General features: G+C 34.5%; 1 protein-coding gene across 1 annotated transcript in view; it reads right to left on the bottom strand.

Annotated features, from left to right (window-relative positions):
- The window catches only part of LOC102801886 (maternal embryonic leucine zipper kinase-like), a 67,738-nt gene that overhangs the window by 34,941 nt on the left and 13,919 nt on the right, over positions 1-18,878 (bottom strand). The window contains exons 6-9 of the mRNA XM_085494104.1: positions 17,229-17,297; positions 14,845-14,937; positions 3,788-3,955; positions 1,063-1,161 (exon numbers count right to left, since the gene is read on the bottom strand). Coding sequence (XP_085350230.1) covers positions 1,063-1,161; positions 3,788-3,955; positions 14,845-14,937; positions 17,229-17,297 — 429 coding nt within the window. The remainder of the gene's footprint in view (positions 1-1,062; positions 1,162-3,787; positions 3,956-14,844; positions 14,938-17,228; positions 17,298-18,878) is intronic.

Here is an 18,878-nt window from a genome sequence, read left to right as displayed (position 1 = left end):
AAAAGAACTTACATTGGTATTCCATAGGAGGGCCATTATCATTTTATGAAGGAACCAAAGAGAAATACATTGATATTCCAAAGGAGGGCCATTATCATTTTATGAAGGAACCAAAGAGAACTTACATTGGTATTCCAAAGGAGGGCCATTATCATTTTATGAAGGAACCAAAGAGAACTTACATTGGTATTCCAAAGGAGGGCCATTATCATTTTATGAAGGAACCAAAGAGAACTTACATTGGTATTCCAAAGGAGGGCCATTATCATTTTATAAGAATTGATTGTTGTGACTAGTACACACTTTGAACTACACCTGGATAGCAATACTTACCCTCAGAAACCATGGAAGTAAGAAACTCCCCTTTATTTCAAAAGACTAAAAATAGAAGACCGACTATACATTATCATCTTTCACAGAGGATATTAAATATGACACATGTGTGATAGCAAATCAGAGTACATGTATGAATACGCCATTCCTATAACTGCACTCAAGTGAGGAAACACTTCTGTGATGTCAAAAGTAATGATGTTTGTCTCTCAAAAACACAATCTTCATTGATTGAGGACTATAGTTCAAAGCAATATTAATGCTTTGAGCAGACTTAGTGTCACCATGATAAATAATAAAGATGCTTCACCACTTGAAGACGTGGTTTATAAGGTAGGTGTATTGTTGTGCAATCCTTTATTTAATTATTAAAAATACCTCAGTAGATGGTTACTGAATAGCATATATGTATACATGTATAGTAAAATTGGTCACACTAGTAAACATGCAACTCTTTTATTTTAGGAGTTACACAAACATACATACCAAATGTTTTAAAGGACAAATTCAACTAACTTTGAAATGACTCTTAAGATAACACCGACCCTGATGTTCAGCAACACATCCTAATAGTTACTGCTCCTGAAGCTTATCAATTGATTTACAATGGTATTTATGAAACCACCATAGCCCCAAACATTATTTTTTTTTTACTTTGATAAAATTTCATGTTTAATATTATTCAATTCATTATAAATACATTGACAAATAAATCCCATGTACACTTACCTTGTATTTAGAACGCCAGTCTATTGGTATTCCATAACTTATTATGACCCATGGATGGGTCAATAAATCTTGTACTTTGATTCTTCTCTTAGGATTAACCTGAACAATGAAATCATAATACCATATAAGTGAATATAAACCACATACACTGTATTTATTGTATACTGGATCATTAAAACATTGAATTATTTTCACCATAGACATCTTCGTCCAAATCGCAGTTTGACTAAAGCCGGCCATTCATAACCGGCCCACGAACCTGTGCATGATTGTGTAAGGAAAAGCTGTATTTCACTGCAATTAAACGCCAAGGAGCTGACGCCACCAATAAGTGTTACTGAAGGTCTCACACATGTGATTTATTTAGAACTTCTTTTCATCTCAATATTATACATGTATATACAGCCATGTGACCATATGACCCAAAACCTATCTGTTTTTAATGGTATGTGAGCAACTACTGTTTCAGAAAAAAACTTTGAAATCAAGATTCATAATTACATAGTATTTATTCATTTTTACATCGGGCACCAAAATAAACTGATCATGAAAATATATCTTCCAATCAATTTTCCTTGAAATGTTAGGACTTTATATTCGAGCGTTGGAAATTTGGATATTGAAAAAAAAATTTGAAATTAAATTGTATGCTTGCCATCAAATAATAATTCAATGTGTTTATGCATACACCACTTCACCATTTTAATATTTCATTCAATTCCTTGACTGAAAATTGATTGAAAACAGATAAACAAAATCAACCGTTCACAGAGCACTATCTGCAATGTGATTCAGAAATATTGGTGAACAAGTCTACAATTACATCTCGTCATATTCAGTCATACATGAAATTTTCATCGTCAGCTTAACACATGGGTAAAATAAAAACAAGCAGCCTGTTGGCTGAGATAGCTCTGCTGTTAGCAATGCACATTTCAATTAAGAACTGAAGATATCATTAGACAAGCAGCCTGTCGGCTGAGATAGCTCCGCTGTTAGCAATAAACATGGCAATTAAAGAACAGAAGATATCATTAGAAAATGAACAAATCTGAGAGAGGTCCACATGTAGTAACTATATGTATAATATATCAAAGCAATTGGACTTGCGGTTTTCAACAATTAATCGAAAATATCACTTTTTACCAAAAATGACAAAAATCTTCACCAAAATTAGAGAATTAAAGATATCATTACAAAATGAACAAATCTGAGAGAGGTCTACCCAAGGTACATATACACCAAGTATCAAAGCATTCAGGCTTGTAGTTTTCAAGAAGAAGTCGAAAAAGTAAAACATTGACACGGACGACGGACAATCACTCATATAATAAGCTCCGCTTGACAAAGTCGACAGCGGAGCTAAAAATGAACAATATGCATATTATCTTAGGCAAACAGACTTGCTGTTTTCAACAAGAATTCGAAAATATCACTTTTTATCAAAAATGACAATAGTATTCATCAAAATCTGATAATTAAAGATATCATCATGAAATGAACAAATCTGAGAGAGGTCTATCTGAGGTACCAATATGTATAGTATCAAATTAATCAGACTTGCGGTTTTTAACAAGAAGTTGAAAATATCACTTTTTACTAAAACTGACAAAAATATTACCAAAATTAGGGAATTGAAAATATCATCATGAAATGAACAAATCTAAGAGAGGTCTACATGTAGAACCTATATATGTAATATCAAAGCAATTGGACTTTCGATTTTTAACAAGAAGTTGAAAATTTCACCTTTTACCAAAAATGACAAAAACATTCACCAAATTTAGAGAATTAAAGATATCATTACAAAATGAACAAATCTGAGAGAGGTCCTCATGTAGTACCTATATATGTAATATCAAAGCAATTGGACTTGCGATTTTAACAAGAAGTCGAAAATATCACTTTTTATCCAAAATGACAAAAATATTCACCAAAATTAGAGAATTGAAGATATGATCATGAAATGAATAAATCTGAGAGAGGTCTACCCAAGGTACATATACACCAAGTATCAAAGCATTCAGGCTTGTAGTTTTCAAGAAGAAGTCGAATAAGTAAAACATTGACACAGACGACGGCAGACAATCACTCATATGATAAGCTCCGCTCGACAAAGTCGACAGCGGAGCTAAAAAGTTGAAAATATCACTTTTTACCAAAAATGACAAAAATATTCACCAAAAATAGAGAATTTGAGATTTTGGCATGAAATGAACAAATCTGAGAAAGAACCATCCAAGGTACTTGCATATCAGATTTAAAAACATTCTGACTTGCGGTTTCGAAGAAGAAATTGAAAATGTAAAGTTGACGACAACGGAGACGGACAATGATTAATTAATATGAAAAGCACCGCTGTGTCGACTTTGACAGCGGAGCTAAAAAATATGGTTTTCATCTTTCTTTTCAAAATTCAGCCATCTCCAAAAATAATCAGTCAACAGCAGAGCTAAAAATGTTACTTACTTAGATCATAGAATACCACTGCAATTACTACGAGTATCATTTTTACCATCCAGCACCCCTGGTAAAAATGGTTGAGTCCAAGAACACCCGAAACAAAGAATGTTCTAATGAATATTGCAATGTTAGCAAGGGAAACTGATAAAGAGATAGCTGTTTTCATGATCAGTTTATTTTGACATCTGCTGTAATCTTTCCTATGATCTTTCTAAAATTGTCTAATGTATTCTCTGGTTTATGGTACAAATCTCAACTGTACCTGTAACATATCGTGTATAAATTCTCTACTTTCCACTGAAAGCCATGTAGGTTCTTCATATTTGCCTTGTTGTATCTTTCTATATAAGAATGCTATATTGTCGTCATCAAAAGGCAAAAAACCACACAGTAAAGCATATAATAAAACTCCCATACTCCATACATCAGCCTGCAAACAAGAAACATGAATGATATATACATTGTACTATATTTGCTCATTTGCAATTAAAGCACATACTGTAGCTTCGAGGTAAGTGGCTTTCGTGTTGGGTGGGTCTCACGGGGAGTAAAGCTTGTTGCAGTAAATGGTACTTTCATCATCGCTGAGAATTGAAGTTTTATGTTTCTTTAACAACTTGCGCTATTCTGGGAATATGTCACATTATAATCCAGTATCTGTAATTAGTTACTTGTAGTGTACACCACTTCAGATGGTATTGCTTTAAACAAAGAACTAGTTAGGGGAGACAGGGGTTAGGTTGAGGACAGGTCGCTCAGCTGTACTGTTATTATGCAAATTTCTTTGTTTCTGTTCCCTCGTGGTGAGCACTGAGAGCAAATTCTTGAGTCTCCCCAGAACACAGTCCTGGAAGGTTGTTCTTAGGCAACTTCTTGCTAGGGTCTTGTGACGAGCCAAGTTTTGCTTTTTGTATGGGGCGCTAATGAAGTGGCTGTATCTCGACCGGATTCGGCTGATACCCCGCCCATCCTAAACCCCGTCCATGGGTGATGTTTCAAATAGTGGACGATGTTTTGGTCCACACATTGCCTGACTGAACCAACAAACATTTTTACAGACCTCAATTTTCCCGTCCGACATCTTGCATCGACTGCACTATTTCAAATATGACGCTAAAAAATAATTCACTGTGAAGTCGAAAAGCATAAAACTCCAATAAATCCAATGATGTATATGAATTGTTGTTGCGTATTATGACTTGTTAATACATTTCACTTACGTTTATTACACTCTAATAAAGTCTAAGCTTGAAAAGAATGCTATTTACGAAGTTTAAAATAGATAAAACTTCCTGATTTGAGCCTCTTGGTTGATTTGACAACGGTAGGTATCAGTAATGTTTATTTTTTGTCTGTATCGCATTCCAGACAAAAAGTTCAAGATCGGTAAACAAGAAATGGGCAAACTAAAATGTCTCCTGTGTTTCACATGCGACATGATTATTAAAAAAACAGATTTGAGCAGTCATGTACGTTCTATAAATATAACCTTGCACACATAATCTTGTATTGATGTATTTTTTTGTTGAATTCGCGCTCATGGTATTTGAGAGAGTTGAAAGATTTTTAGAACAAATGACAAGTAACTATATTGATTTGCGTCAAGCTGGGAGGCCCGAATTTAAATATCAGTGCATGAACTCTGGAGGTCATTGTCCAATGCCGCACGTAATTCAAACACGTGGTTATTAGAGTTCAGTCAAAATGTACGTGAATAATGTGATCGAAGTGCGCTGCCCAGAGTTTATTAAATTATAATAAAATTTTACTTGACGCATGGTATGGTTTATGTTTATGTATAAAATAATTCACCATTGGAACATCGATGAATCACAAGTATTTCAAATATTTTCTCGACTTTCCGTAGATACCTGACTACTATCCTTTTTAATGATTTAAATGCGCCCATGTTTATGTTTGCATACTTATTACGAATACAACGCATTATCAAGTCGGTAATTTGAAATATTCACAGACCCAATACCCTGGGTCGGTGCCCTAACAATAGTAAACAATAACTTGAGTTTGCATAATTATCATGAAAGCAATACATTACAAAGTTGAAATATTCAGAGCCGGTACAATATTGTAAACAAATTTTCATAATTAGAAAAGCAGTGCACTAAGTAAACGACGTTGATATAGTCAAAGCCAGTACAGAGTTGTATACAAGTTGTGTTGTTACAGTACCGCTGGATATAATAACAATTTTACTAGATGGACGCGCAGACCAAGAAAGAAAAAGGTTGCTAAGGTAACGTGCCAGTTCAGTGCGTGATTTGGGGTCAAACTTCGGTCAACACACACTTAATGTCAGCATCGCAGCGCAGCAAGTTTCGCAAAAAAGTACTTCAATTTCAATTGCGTCCCAAAATGATGTCGCTGATCACTCAGCTGTTGCAGCGTGTGTTGTGTTATGTCTATGATGCACCCCGTTTTGACTTTGGCTTGCCTTTCCTTCTTAGTGCATGTTCTTGTTCACGAAAAATGCGACCTTTCACCAATGTATTAAAACACTTTGAATTTATACTTTGCATGATTATATTTGATCAACACGAAACATTATTTTTTCTAAACATTTTCTGAGACCATTTTTATCAACGCAGGGTTATTTTTCCAGACAATATGGGCTTCGTAATATCTGCCATAACATCGCCCGGGCGATCTTTTGGTCCACATTTTTCTAAAAAAAAAAATCAAATTCTCCATAAGATCGCCTAGGGCGGGGTATCAGCCGAATCCGGTAGTATAAGCCTGGGCCAGCTTTGGAACCAATGTGTTCAGATTTTCTGGCAGGAACTGTACAAGAAAGACAGTAGCTTTAACTAGCTATTGTGGGTATTTGGGCCAGCACGTTGGAGATGTCTTGTTGGTACGTACAACTCAATTGCTGTACACCTGGGGTTCGTCACAAAGGAACTAAATGCAAACTCATTTGCCATCTTGAATTTTACCAAGCAGTTGGTGTCACATTATTGGAAGATACGTGTGGTCTCACTTGGAACCACATGCTACATTACTACGTTTTGCGCTAGCAGTCTAATGTTTCACTAATGGGCAGAAAATCCTAAATTTGTAAACAGATTGTATTTAATCCCTTTTTCTTCTCGATTAATTAAAGTTATTCTTTCAATGTTATTTAACCAATTCGTGGTCTTACTGATTGATGGATCACTAGGCAACATAGTCAAAATTGTTGGCATCTCTTGCGGTTTTCAACAATAAGTCGAAAATATCATTTTTTACCAAAAAGAAAAGAATTGAAGATATCATCATGAAATGAACAAATCTGAGGGAGAACCATCCAAGGTACTTGCATATAACATTTTAAAACATTCTTACTCGCGGTTTCGAAGAAGAAGTTGAAATTGTAAAGTTGATGACGACGACGGCAGATAATCAGTAATATGAACAGCTTCGCTGTGTCGACAGTAGAGCTAAAAACAAGAATAAGCACGCCTTGACTTGCACTTTAAAAACACATTTTCAATACACATAAAGCAAATATGGGGCTTCTTGTATATAAAATCATTGAAATAAATATATGATTGAAAAATAAAATGATGTGCATCAAGGTCCCACCATAATGTCCAACGTATGTACCAAGTTTGAACAAAATCAATCCATAAATGCTTGATTTTGATGATTTTTTTTAGCACAAAAATGGCCACCATTCGGCCATCTTGAACCAATTCGTGAAACAAATTCATGTACATATGTATAACATTATGTATGATGTATGTGTGAAGTTTGATTGTGATTGGTCCAGGTATGTCTAAGATACAGGTCTGGAAGCACGCACGGATGGACGCAGAGAGGTCAAAACATAAGTTCCCGTAAATAATCAGTACCGTGCATCATCCCAGAGCATCTATGCACCATACAAGTTAAAATGCTTAAATTAAATTTGGGTAATTAATATGCAAATTACATAATTAATATGCACAGATTTCAACTAAAACGTAATCAGGTCTGCTTAAGGTAGCGGGACTATTATTTGCATACTTTTTTTCATCTTCTAATTGGGACCAAACGACTACAAATAGACCCAGGAAAGTATATATTTTTGAAATCGCCAGACTTCAAGCTTTTCAAAGGTGTGTTTGTCATGCCCGTATCTGCATTCTACGGTGCGTTACTTAATCAAAAGTGAAAAATTACTTTTTTTGTAAAAAAAATATTTACGCATTTATGCTGGTGATAATAAGTTTTGTTTTCACTTTTCCTAGTTGTTCAATAGTCTGGTAAATTGAATGTGTCTGATCAGTTTTATTCAAGCAACGTGTTTTGAAAAATAGTGTCCTGAATTTTAATTTCTGTTTTAGTCGCATTGGCCCCAACTCAAACCACAACACATTGGTAAATAATCCATGAAATAGTTTGTCTGGACAGTCAAGTTCCTCTCATTGTCACCTTAAAGCTGTGAAAATTTGGTGTTAATCCAACGACAATAAGTATACGTTATTTTTTGTTAAAGACCTTGTATTTTGAAAAACATAAACTCCTAGAAAACGTTGATGAAGTCACAGCAAAGATTTTCAAGCTTGTTTATCTGCACAAGCGATTTGTTTTCCCATCAAGGTCTGTTTTAACATGTGTAGGGGCATCCAAATGTGTAAGGCTATTGGAAACCCCAAAAAATTAAAGGAATGGGATAACTATAGTTCGATAAAACGGCAGATGAAAACACTAAAATCAATGATTTTTTTCAGTGGCTGTGTGACCTTGTGTCTGACACATTCATATGCAAATGACTAATCTGTGAAATAAACAGGGGGGGGGGGGGAGACAAACCACTCAAATGTTTGGAAACACTCATTAGTTGTGTTCACGTTACACGAAGTACGGGCTAAGATTTAAGCTGATTTAGGCTTATCTAGCATATTTGCATTTCGGCTAGACCCAATTGCGTCCACGCACAGGGAGGGCCAGTCGTTAGCACGGGCTAAGGGGCGCCATCAGTTGGGGACCTTTGGCAAGCCGCTATTTACGAACGAAAAATGGATGACACGCACGAGGTTCTATTTCTGCTGCTGGTATGTTTCGTTCTAATTTTGAAGCGACGTGCACAGGAACGCGAGAGAAGACGGACCCAACTTATTTGGATGCACATAAACAGTATACAACGGTCGTAACAGAATACAGAGTTTTATTAATGCATGTCGTAGACAGCGAATCAAATGTATTTTGTCTACGATTGGAGCTGCTGTACGCTCTACTACTATTAGTGTGGAAGTGAGCGCGGAGTAATGACTGGTGGAATATTGTTGTTATACGAACATGGGACAATTTTCACACCCAAAGGTCGCCACAGAGGGCGCTTAGCCCTGGGCTAAGCGTTCGCGCATACTTCGTTAGCCCGTGCTAAGGTCTAGACCGCGTCTTAAATTCGGATCAGATTTAACCCGTACTTAGCATTCCTTAGCCCGTGCTAAGCGTTCACGCACGTTTTCTTAGCACGGGCTAAGGAATTTGACCTCTTAGCCCGTGCTAAGGAGCTGTGCGTGAACGCAACTATTGTGTGTCAGATAGCTACTGATAACACATCCTAACATTGCTTTGTCTTGAGTTAATCTTTGAAACTTATAGGCACACAAATTAAACCTGTGTTGTTGATTTTAGAAAACACTACTGAAGCTGCCTTGCTTTCCTTCAGAAAATCTACATTTTAACCAGCTTACATGACATTCTATGTTACGTTGACTTTATCAGATGAAAGTTTATAGTGCATTTCATCAATTAATAAATAAATGTGAAAATCGGAATTTTCAACACAAATAATAGTCTCGCTACCTTAATATCCCAGAGCATTTATGTACCATTGAAATCCGTTTAATACTACATGAGAAACAAGTTAAAATCAGTTAATTAATATGCAAATTAGGTAATTAGTATGCAAATTTCAACCAAAAACTAGTCAGAGCTGAGCATTATCCAAGAACATCTATGTTTCATTGAAATCCTTTTGATAGTACATGAGAAACAAGTGAAAATGCTAAATATTGGTTAATCAATATGCAAATTAGATCAATAATGCAAAGATTTCAACCCAAAACTAGTCAGGTCTGAGCATTATCCCAAAGCATCTATGTACCAAGCAACAAAATTTATCACAAAATTATTTACATACTATCTCAATTTAAGGTGTAAAAGGCAACATTATTTAAAACAAGTTATGTTATGTCATGACAGAGACCAGTTAGTTAAATATTAAAGGGGAAGAAAACACAGCAGTTTCATGGTATCCATGTCAATAAACTGTATTCAGACAATCATTCTGTGATATTGCTTTAAAAATATACTAAGCCGTATTCCTGTAACAAGGGTCTAAGTTTGCCCATTAACTTGGCTTACAACCATTGTAATGGCAGCCATAGTTGGCCGCAGAGCATGATGGGAGCTCGGAGTTGTGACGTAGAAAAGTCTTAAATGTAATGCTATAAGGGGTCTTGTAAGGTTATTGTATTCCCTAAGATAGTAGTAATAAAACATCTGTTTACAAATATGTCTGCTTGTAAATATTTAGACTGTTGTAATGACAAGGATCGCTGCCCAGAAAAATAATTTTTTATAATACCAAACCCCCAAGACATACTTAGCAAGATATAGACAGTGCAATATTGGCACAGAAATCAATTTTAAATCGTACAAATATTCTGGCTCCGACCGATATTTCAAACATCTATTTTTACGTTGATGTTTAATTCGACCGGACAATTTCCGCTTTATTATCGACCGCTCAAACTGGAAATACCACCTCTCACTTGCATTTAAAATTCGGACTACAAGAAAATTTTGGAGGTTCACATTGGCTTATAATTGTCTCGAACAGCCATCAAAAGTCCAAATATTTTTTGTTTTAACTATCTATAATCATACTATTATTTGGCTGGGATTGAATATTTTATTTTAAACAATATTCTCATGTGACGCACTGCTACAAAATGTATTTTAACACAAGTACAACATGGTTGTCTGGTTTTCCTTACCTGATTGTCGAGTCTTTGCAATGTGTTTACGATTTGTATTATTAATTATTGTGAAGGCGAAGAGGCGAAGACAATGTATTTGTCAATTTTGCTTATTTGGTATGTAAATATAGAAAAATCTTGTCTTTCGTTAATAATTTCAATTGTTTGGAATGTCTATCGGCCGTGTCCCAATAATTTGTTTAGAATGTCGATCCAGTTGGTTTCTCGATATTGAGTTCAGGACGGGCGTCGGTCCCAACATTCAACACAATCAGCCAAGGCAGGACAAACATTGATCGTAATTCCTGGGGATCATGCACCGTAATTTGTTGTCTGAAAACCCAAATAATTAAAGAAGTATTATTATTACATTTTTTTTAAATTTTACTTCACAAAACAGAAACATAGCTTAGAGTTGTTCCGGTGAAACAGTCGCCTTGAAATTGATGCAACTTCAACTATCAACATAGCATCGGGGAATATATTAATAACCATTCCGGCATTGATTTACATAGTTTTTGCGCTGTGACAGGCTTCACAATTACTCACTGAAAAACATGGGTATATTTTGACAAAAGGGGTGGGATTTGACCTCAGTTCAAAAAGAAAAACCAGGCTGAATTAGTGTCCACGGCAAATCAGTTTTCATTGCGAGTTGTGAAAGAAGGTAAACCAGAGTAGAGTTGATGATTTTCAGTATCGAAGGACTTTGTGTGAATCATGATTTTCAAATTGATCATTGATTGATCACCAAATATTTACGGTTACAACTAATTTGACATGTTTTTTTTCTGAAGCCCAATAAATTATTTATAAATGTCAAGCTCTATTTGATTTTTTCAGGGCATGTGGCCTGTTTTTATTCAAAAATGTACCTTTGATAATAGTTAATACGACTATTACTAGTTATATCTTCACACTTGACTATCAAATGCACCATTTCAACCACTCGTGTGGCAATGATTAAGGTCAATTAAAAGCAGAAGGTTGAGCGAAATGAGTACTGTAGTAACACAAGGAATTTATTCTTTTGATTATTTAATGAAAAATTTCAATTACTAAAGTCCGCTGGAGTCGGATTTTTGCCGTGTGACTATCCCAAGATGAGGATCCCACCACGATGATTCATAGTATGGTTTCCTTGTTTTATAATTCAGTCCGGGACGACTTCCGCCTATTTACTTTTGGTTTTTATTCTTTATTAGTGTTGTGTCCAATAGATAAAGAAATATTTCAAAACTTCGACAGATATAGACAAAAACTCTACTAAATCATAAAGTTGATATTTATGGCGAAACACGCAATTAGCCCCCCTCGGCTAGCCATAATATAGGTAGCGATTTTGCTAAATCTACTAATTGCCAATTTAGAATTCCTAGAATAAATCGCCTGTATCCCAGTTAAAACTATTCTCTACATATGGAAATTATTTTCGATGTTTAAAACATAGAATAGTTATAGGAACTGCCTAGGTCACTAAATTGTTTAAAACTTAATTACGTCACTCCCTCACAGTCCAAACTGACAAAGCCTCATAAATGGCAGCATGCCAAGACATATAGTTTAGCCTGCACAGTTTCAACCCAATAATATTTACAAGTCAAATTCTTCAAGGTAGTGTCTCAAGATACATATACCATACTGCCCCAAGTATAAGCCCAGAGGCCTGAACATGCAAAATCGGAAAAATTAGACGGTGGACTTATACTCGAGAATCACCTCAAAAAAGAAAATTTTTTGGGGGTTTAAAATTGTAACCATCTTTCCAACCTCGAAAAATTAACCAAATTACATTTTTCATTCACAGCGCCGGTACATTCCGTCCGAATTGGTAGGGTCTGTGGGAAAACAGTCGAAGGCAAGATCTTTATCATTATCTTCATTTTACATGCATATTTTAATACATGTCGTTGATGCCCGGTAAAAACACCCTGGGCCTATACTTGGGGATGCCCTCAACTTGTTAAATGTCTAAAAACAGAGGGGTGGGCTTATACTCGGAGAAGTACGGTAATAATGCTGTACAAGCAGTAAAATCCCTGTAGTTGTTTTGCTTTGAAACATAAAATTCTACTTTTTTGTATTTTTCAATGCTGGACTACAAGGAGCAAACACTCGGTAGGAAAAAAGTGAATTGGATGTTTTTATAGGGTGTAAAAGTAAATTTTTGTTAATTAAAAACAAAAGCACATGTCATTGTTTTGAAAGCAATGTTTTAATTAATCAGCCAAAGACATAATAGACAGATAATTTGCATAATAGTCACCACCCATAGCAAATATAAACAGTCTCTTGCATTCTGTACAAGCTCAGACTAGTAATACAAGTATTAGTCTGAGGTACCAGTTACACGCATTCCATTTACGATCGTTCACAAATTTAATTTTGTTGAATTTCTTGCTCTCCAAGCAGTCCACTATGAAACCGTCTTGGCATTGACTATGACAGGGACGAAACAAAACGAATCCAAGTCAATTTGGAAAAGAACGTCGACAGTATGTAAAGCGATTATTATGAAAATTTAATCATTAACGTTAGTACCTTCCACGATTTAATTGATCATACCATGGAGGTAGAAAATTTCAGCACATGGCAGACTAAGTTTTCATGACCAAATTACGTGTCATGGACTCGTTGACACCCCGACCACAATGAGTCGGAAGTGAAACACTTGGCCACACGTAAAGCCTTACCAAGCAGCTGTAAAAGAAAACGTACGCGTCTGTGTGTGAACAACCTTGTGCTTTATTTTTCTTAATGTTCACATTCTCAATAAATAACTTGACACTCAATGAAGTTACTAGTAGATTTGTTATACCTGATATAGAAAGTGAACTGATAATAAGATACTGGCAGTAGTCCCCGCCAGCAGTTGTCCCGGTACTATGTATTACGCGTTGAAGATGGAAAAAGAATTATCACACTACTAGTAATTTTGTCACAACAGTTTTGGGAACTAAAAAACGGAGAACACGATTTATGGTGAACAGGTTATTTTACAAATCTACATAATAAATAATAACGAAGCAAACAAACTGAAAATTCATCGCCCGATCGATAGACAATTTTAAACCCAAGCGATTGCATCTCCTGATTCAGTTCAGCTCTCACTGTGACTTCTCCCTCTTCATTGCCATTCAAATCTGATAATACAGATCTTCGTCAAGACATCTCGCATAGTAAAAATAAATCTTGGAAAGAAAACTACGTGTAGTTGACATTGGTGGTGCGTTCAGCCACGGTTACTGATTCAGCAGCAGAGCAAGAGAATGATCTTTCATGGAGGGTAATGTATGATAATGAGTCCTCCAGAAAAGGAGCGTTTCCTCCCACAATTTAATAATGAATATGTAAATCATGACGTCATTTTGACGTGGCTTTGTCTCGCAGTGAAACAGTGTTTCCTATTGGATTCAGGAGCATAATTTCGTACTTTGTAACCAATTGTGACCAGGTATATTCACACATCTGCATGATTATGACAGACAGATACCATAACTAGTCGTTAGAAATTTGTTTTGATCCAAGGGACACACAGATTTTGAGTTAGCCGACGATACATTGCTGCTAAGTTGTTTTTGCCGTTTTCTCGGTTTAAACAAAACAGCGATTTACGGCAACTGCAGGTCTTTGATCTCAAGTTCGAGTGGACGCATTATACTAAATTTTTGCACAGACACTCGTCGATATGTTCCCTCTCAAGCGGCGCTGGGATTTTTATATTTCCCTATTTGTTTCAAAATTACGTTCTAATTTCAGAATACCGGAAAGAACCAGATCGCATTGTTTTTTCAAGATAGTTAAATTATTATTTATTCCCCCACTGTCATGTAGATATATATCTCAATCAACACTGAATGGTGGTGAGCGTCGTCTAAAAAACTGTTTTGTTGCCAATGTTCCAAAAAATTTGTTTATTCATTGGTTCAATTATTTTTTTACCGAAAATGGCCTTCTGTGTTTACACAGAGATCACATGATTATACACGTCCATACACACACTATCTTGTTGATTTCATATCCAGTGTGAAATAAGCTTTCCATCAATATATAGCTTTATGTGGTTCAGTAAATATTTTATATGAAAATATCAGTTTAGAAAATCAATACCAAAAATGTATACAGCATCCTTAAACAAAACTGAAATGAGTCAACAATTTTGAATCAGAACATGAAACAAATTAAATGCAAAGTAATAGAGCAGGAGCTTAACTTTAGTTGTTGCATGATTCACAAACAACTTTTCCGAAATTATTTAATTTGGTGCATTTTAAATTGTTTGTGATATTTACTGCACAATCACTTGTAATTAAATTAATAAGTTTAACTACTGCCACTAGAATCTCACCTCAGCTCCAAGATATTCTCTTCCTGATATAAGTTCTGGAGCTGCATATGCTGGACTACCACAACATGTTTCTAAGTTATCATCCATACCACCCTAGCAAGAAATAAAAGGGCATATTGAAATTACAGCGGACACAGAAATAACTTATTTAAATTTCCCTTCCAATCTCCTTTGCAACATTGTAAATAACTTTGCCTCCAGTTGTCAATTTTTAATCTGAATATATAACAAGCAGCCTCTTGGCTGAGATAGCTCTGCTGTTAGCAATGCACATTACAATTAAGGAACTGAAGATATCATTAGAAAATGAACAATATATATATATAAAAAGCAATGGGACAAATCTGAAAGAAGTCCACACGTAGTACGTATATATGTAATATAAAAGCAATCGGACTTGGTTTTCAACGAGAAGTCAAAAATATCACTTTTCACCAAAAATGAAAAAAATAATCATCAAAATTAGATAATTGAAAATATCACCACGAAATTAACAAATCTGAAAGAAGTTCACATGTAGTACCTATATATGTAATACCAAAGCAATTGGACTTGTGGTTTTTAACAAGAAGTTGAAAATATCACTTTTTACCAAAAATGACAAAAATATTCACTAAAATTAAAGAATTAAAGATATCATCATAAAATGAACAAATCTTTTTTACTCTTCTTAAAATGTACAGACATCTCTGTCACACAATCAACATCAAGATTAGTTTTCTAAAAACACAAAATAACAAGTAGCCTGTCGGCTGAGATAGCTCCGCTGTTAGCAATGCACATGGCAATTAAAGAACAGAAGATATCATTAGAAAATGAACAAATCTGAGAGAGGTCCACATGTAGTACCTATATGTATAATATATCAAAGCGATTGGACTTGCGGTTTTCAACAAGAAGTCGAAAATATCACTTTTTACCAAAAATGACAAAAATAGTCACCGAAATTAGAGAATTAAAGATATCATTACAAAATGAACAAATCTGAGAGAGGTCCACATGTAGTACCTATATATGTAATATCAAAGCAATTGGACTTGCGGTTTTCAACAAGAAGTCGAAAATATCACTTTTTACCAAAAATTACAAAAATATTCACCAAAATTAGAGAATTAAAGATATCATTACAAAATGAACAAATCTGAGAGAGGTCCACATGTAGTACCTATATATGTAATATCAAAGCAATTGGACTTGCGGTTTTCAACAAGAAGTCGAAAATATCACTTTTTACCAAAAATTACAAAAATATTCACCAAAATTAGAGAATTGAAGATATCATTACAAAATGAACAAATCTGAGAGAGGTCGACATGTAGTACCTATATATGTAATATCAAAGCAATTGGACTTGCGGTTTTCAACAAGAAATCGAAAATATCACTTTTTACCAAAAATGACAAAAATATTCACCAAAATTAGAGAATTAAAGATATCATTACAAAATGAACAAATCTGAGAGAGGTCCACATGTAGTACTTATATATGTAATATCAAAGCAATTGCACTTGCGGTTTTCAACAAGAAGTCGAAAATATCACTTTTTACTAAAAATGACAAAAATATTCACCAAAATTAGAAAATTGAAGATATCATCATGAAATGAACAAATCTGAGAGAGGTCTACCCAAGGTACATATACACCAAGTGTCAAAGCATTCAGGCTTGTAGTTTTCAAGAAGAAGTTGAAAAAGTAAAACATTGACACGGACGACGACGACGACGGACAATCACTCATATGATAAGCTCCGCTCGACAAAGTCGACAGCGGAGCTAAAAATATCCATAGCTTTGTGTAACTCAATTCTCATGCGTTATTTTGTTATTTAACATAACACTTCAAACAACGCAATTAATACGTAAAAAATATCAATGTGAACAAGCCATGCATGGCACATGTAGTACCTATATATGTAATATCAAAGCAATTGGACTTGCAGTTTTTAACAAGAAGTCGAAAATATCACTTTTTACCAAAAATGACAAAAATATTCACCAAAATTAGAGAATTAAAGATATCATTACAAAATGAACAAATCTGAGAGAGGTCCACATGTAGTACCTATATATGTAATATAAAAGCAATTGGACTTATGGTTTTTAACAAGAAGTCGAAAATATCACTTTTTACCAAAAATGACAAAAATATTCACCAAAATTAGGGAATTGAAGATATCATCATGAAATGAACAAATCTGAGAGAGGTCTACCCAAAGTACATATACACCAAGTATCAAAGCATTCAGGCTTGTAGTTTTCAAGAAGAAGTCGAAAAAGTAAAACATTGACACGGACGACGATGGATAAGCTCCGCTCAACAAAGTCGACAGCGGAGCTAAAAAGTGGGAATACAGAAAGATGCAAAAAACAATCAAACACATTACCTTGGGTTTTGCAGCAAGACCAAAATCTATCAATTTAATACTTTGGTCATCATCTAAAAGTAAATTTTCCTATAAATACAATATACAATATATTTTAAAACATAACCAGTGTTATTAATGTAAGTACAATAACGAAAATATACATATGTACAAAACCCTATATTGTGACTTAATGGCATTTATGGGAACAAAATTACACAAAAGTTATCTGTGACTGAGGCATAGAATTGATAGAAACGAGCAGCCTGTCGGCTGAAATACCTCCGTTCTTAGCAATGCACATTTCAATTAAAGAACTGAAGACATCATTAGAAAATGAACAATATGAATAGTATCAAAGCAATCGGACTTACAGTTTTCAACAAGAAGTCGAAAATATCACTTTTTACCAAAAATGACAAAAATATTCACCAAAATTAGAGAATTGAAGATATCATCACAAAATGAACAAATCTGAGAGAGGTCCACATGTAGTACCTATATATGTAATATCAAAGCAATCGGACTTGCCGTTTTTAACAAGAAGTCAAAAATATCACTTTTTACCAAAAATGACAAAAATATTCACCAAAATTAGAGAATTGAAGATATCATCACGAAATAAACAAATCTGAGAGAGGTCCACATGTAGTACCTATATATGTAGTATCAAAGCAATTGGACTTGCGGTTTTTAACAAGAAGTCGAAAATATCACTTTTCACCAAAAATTGACAAAAATATTCACCAAAAATAGAGAATTAAAGATATCATTACAAAATGAACAAATCTGAGAGAGGTCCACATGTAGTACCTATATATGTAATATCAAAGCATTTGCACTTGCGGTTTTTTACAAGTCAAAAATATCAGTTTTTACCAAAAATGACAAAAATATTCACCAAAATTAGAGAATTAAAGATATCATTACAAAATGAACAAATCTGAGAGAGGTCCACATGTAGTACCTATATATGTAATATCAAAGCAATTGCACTTGTGGTTTTTAACAAGAAGTCGAAAATATCAGTTTTTACCAAAAATGACAAAAATATTCACCAAAATTAGAGAATTAAAGATATCATTACAAAATGAACAAATCTGAGAGAGGTCCACATGTAGTACCTATATATGTAATGTCAAAGCAATTGCACTTGCGGTTTTTAACAAGAAGTCGAAAATATCAGTTTTTACCAAAAATGACAAAAATATTCACCAAAATTAGAGAATTGAAGATATCATCACGAAATGAACAAATCTGAGAGAGGTCCACATGTAGTACCTATATATGTAATATCAAAGCAATTGCACTTGCGGTTTTTAACAAGAAGTCGAAAATATCAGTTTTTACCAAAAATGACAAAAATATTCACCAAAATTAGAGAATTAAAGATATCAACATAAAATGAACAAACCTAAGAGAGGTCTACCCAAGGTACATATACACCAAGTATCAAAGCATTTAGGCTTGTAGTTTTCAAGAAGAAGTCGAAAAAGTAAAACATTGACACGGACGACGACGACGGACAATCACTCATATGATAAGCTCCGCTCGACAAAGTCGACAGCGGAGCTAAAAATGAACAAATCTGAGAGAGGTCCACATGTAGTACCTATACATGTGATATCAAAGCAATTTGACTTGCGGTTTTCAACAAGAAGTCGAAAATAT

The sequence above is a fragment of the Saccoglossus kowalevskii genome, chromosome 19 (assembly GCF_978046115.1).
Source record: "Saccoglossus kowalevskii chromosome 19, keSacKowa6.1, whole genome shotgun sequence".
NCBI lineage: Eukaryota > Metazoa > Hemichordata > Enteropneusta > Harrimaniidae > Saccoglossus > Saccoglossus kowalevskii.
Note: the sequence above shows the minus strand (reverse complement) of the source record. Positions and strands in the feature narration are given on the sequence as shown.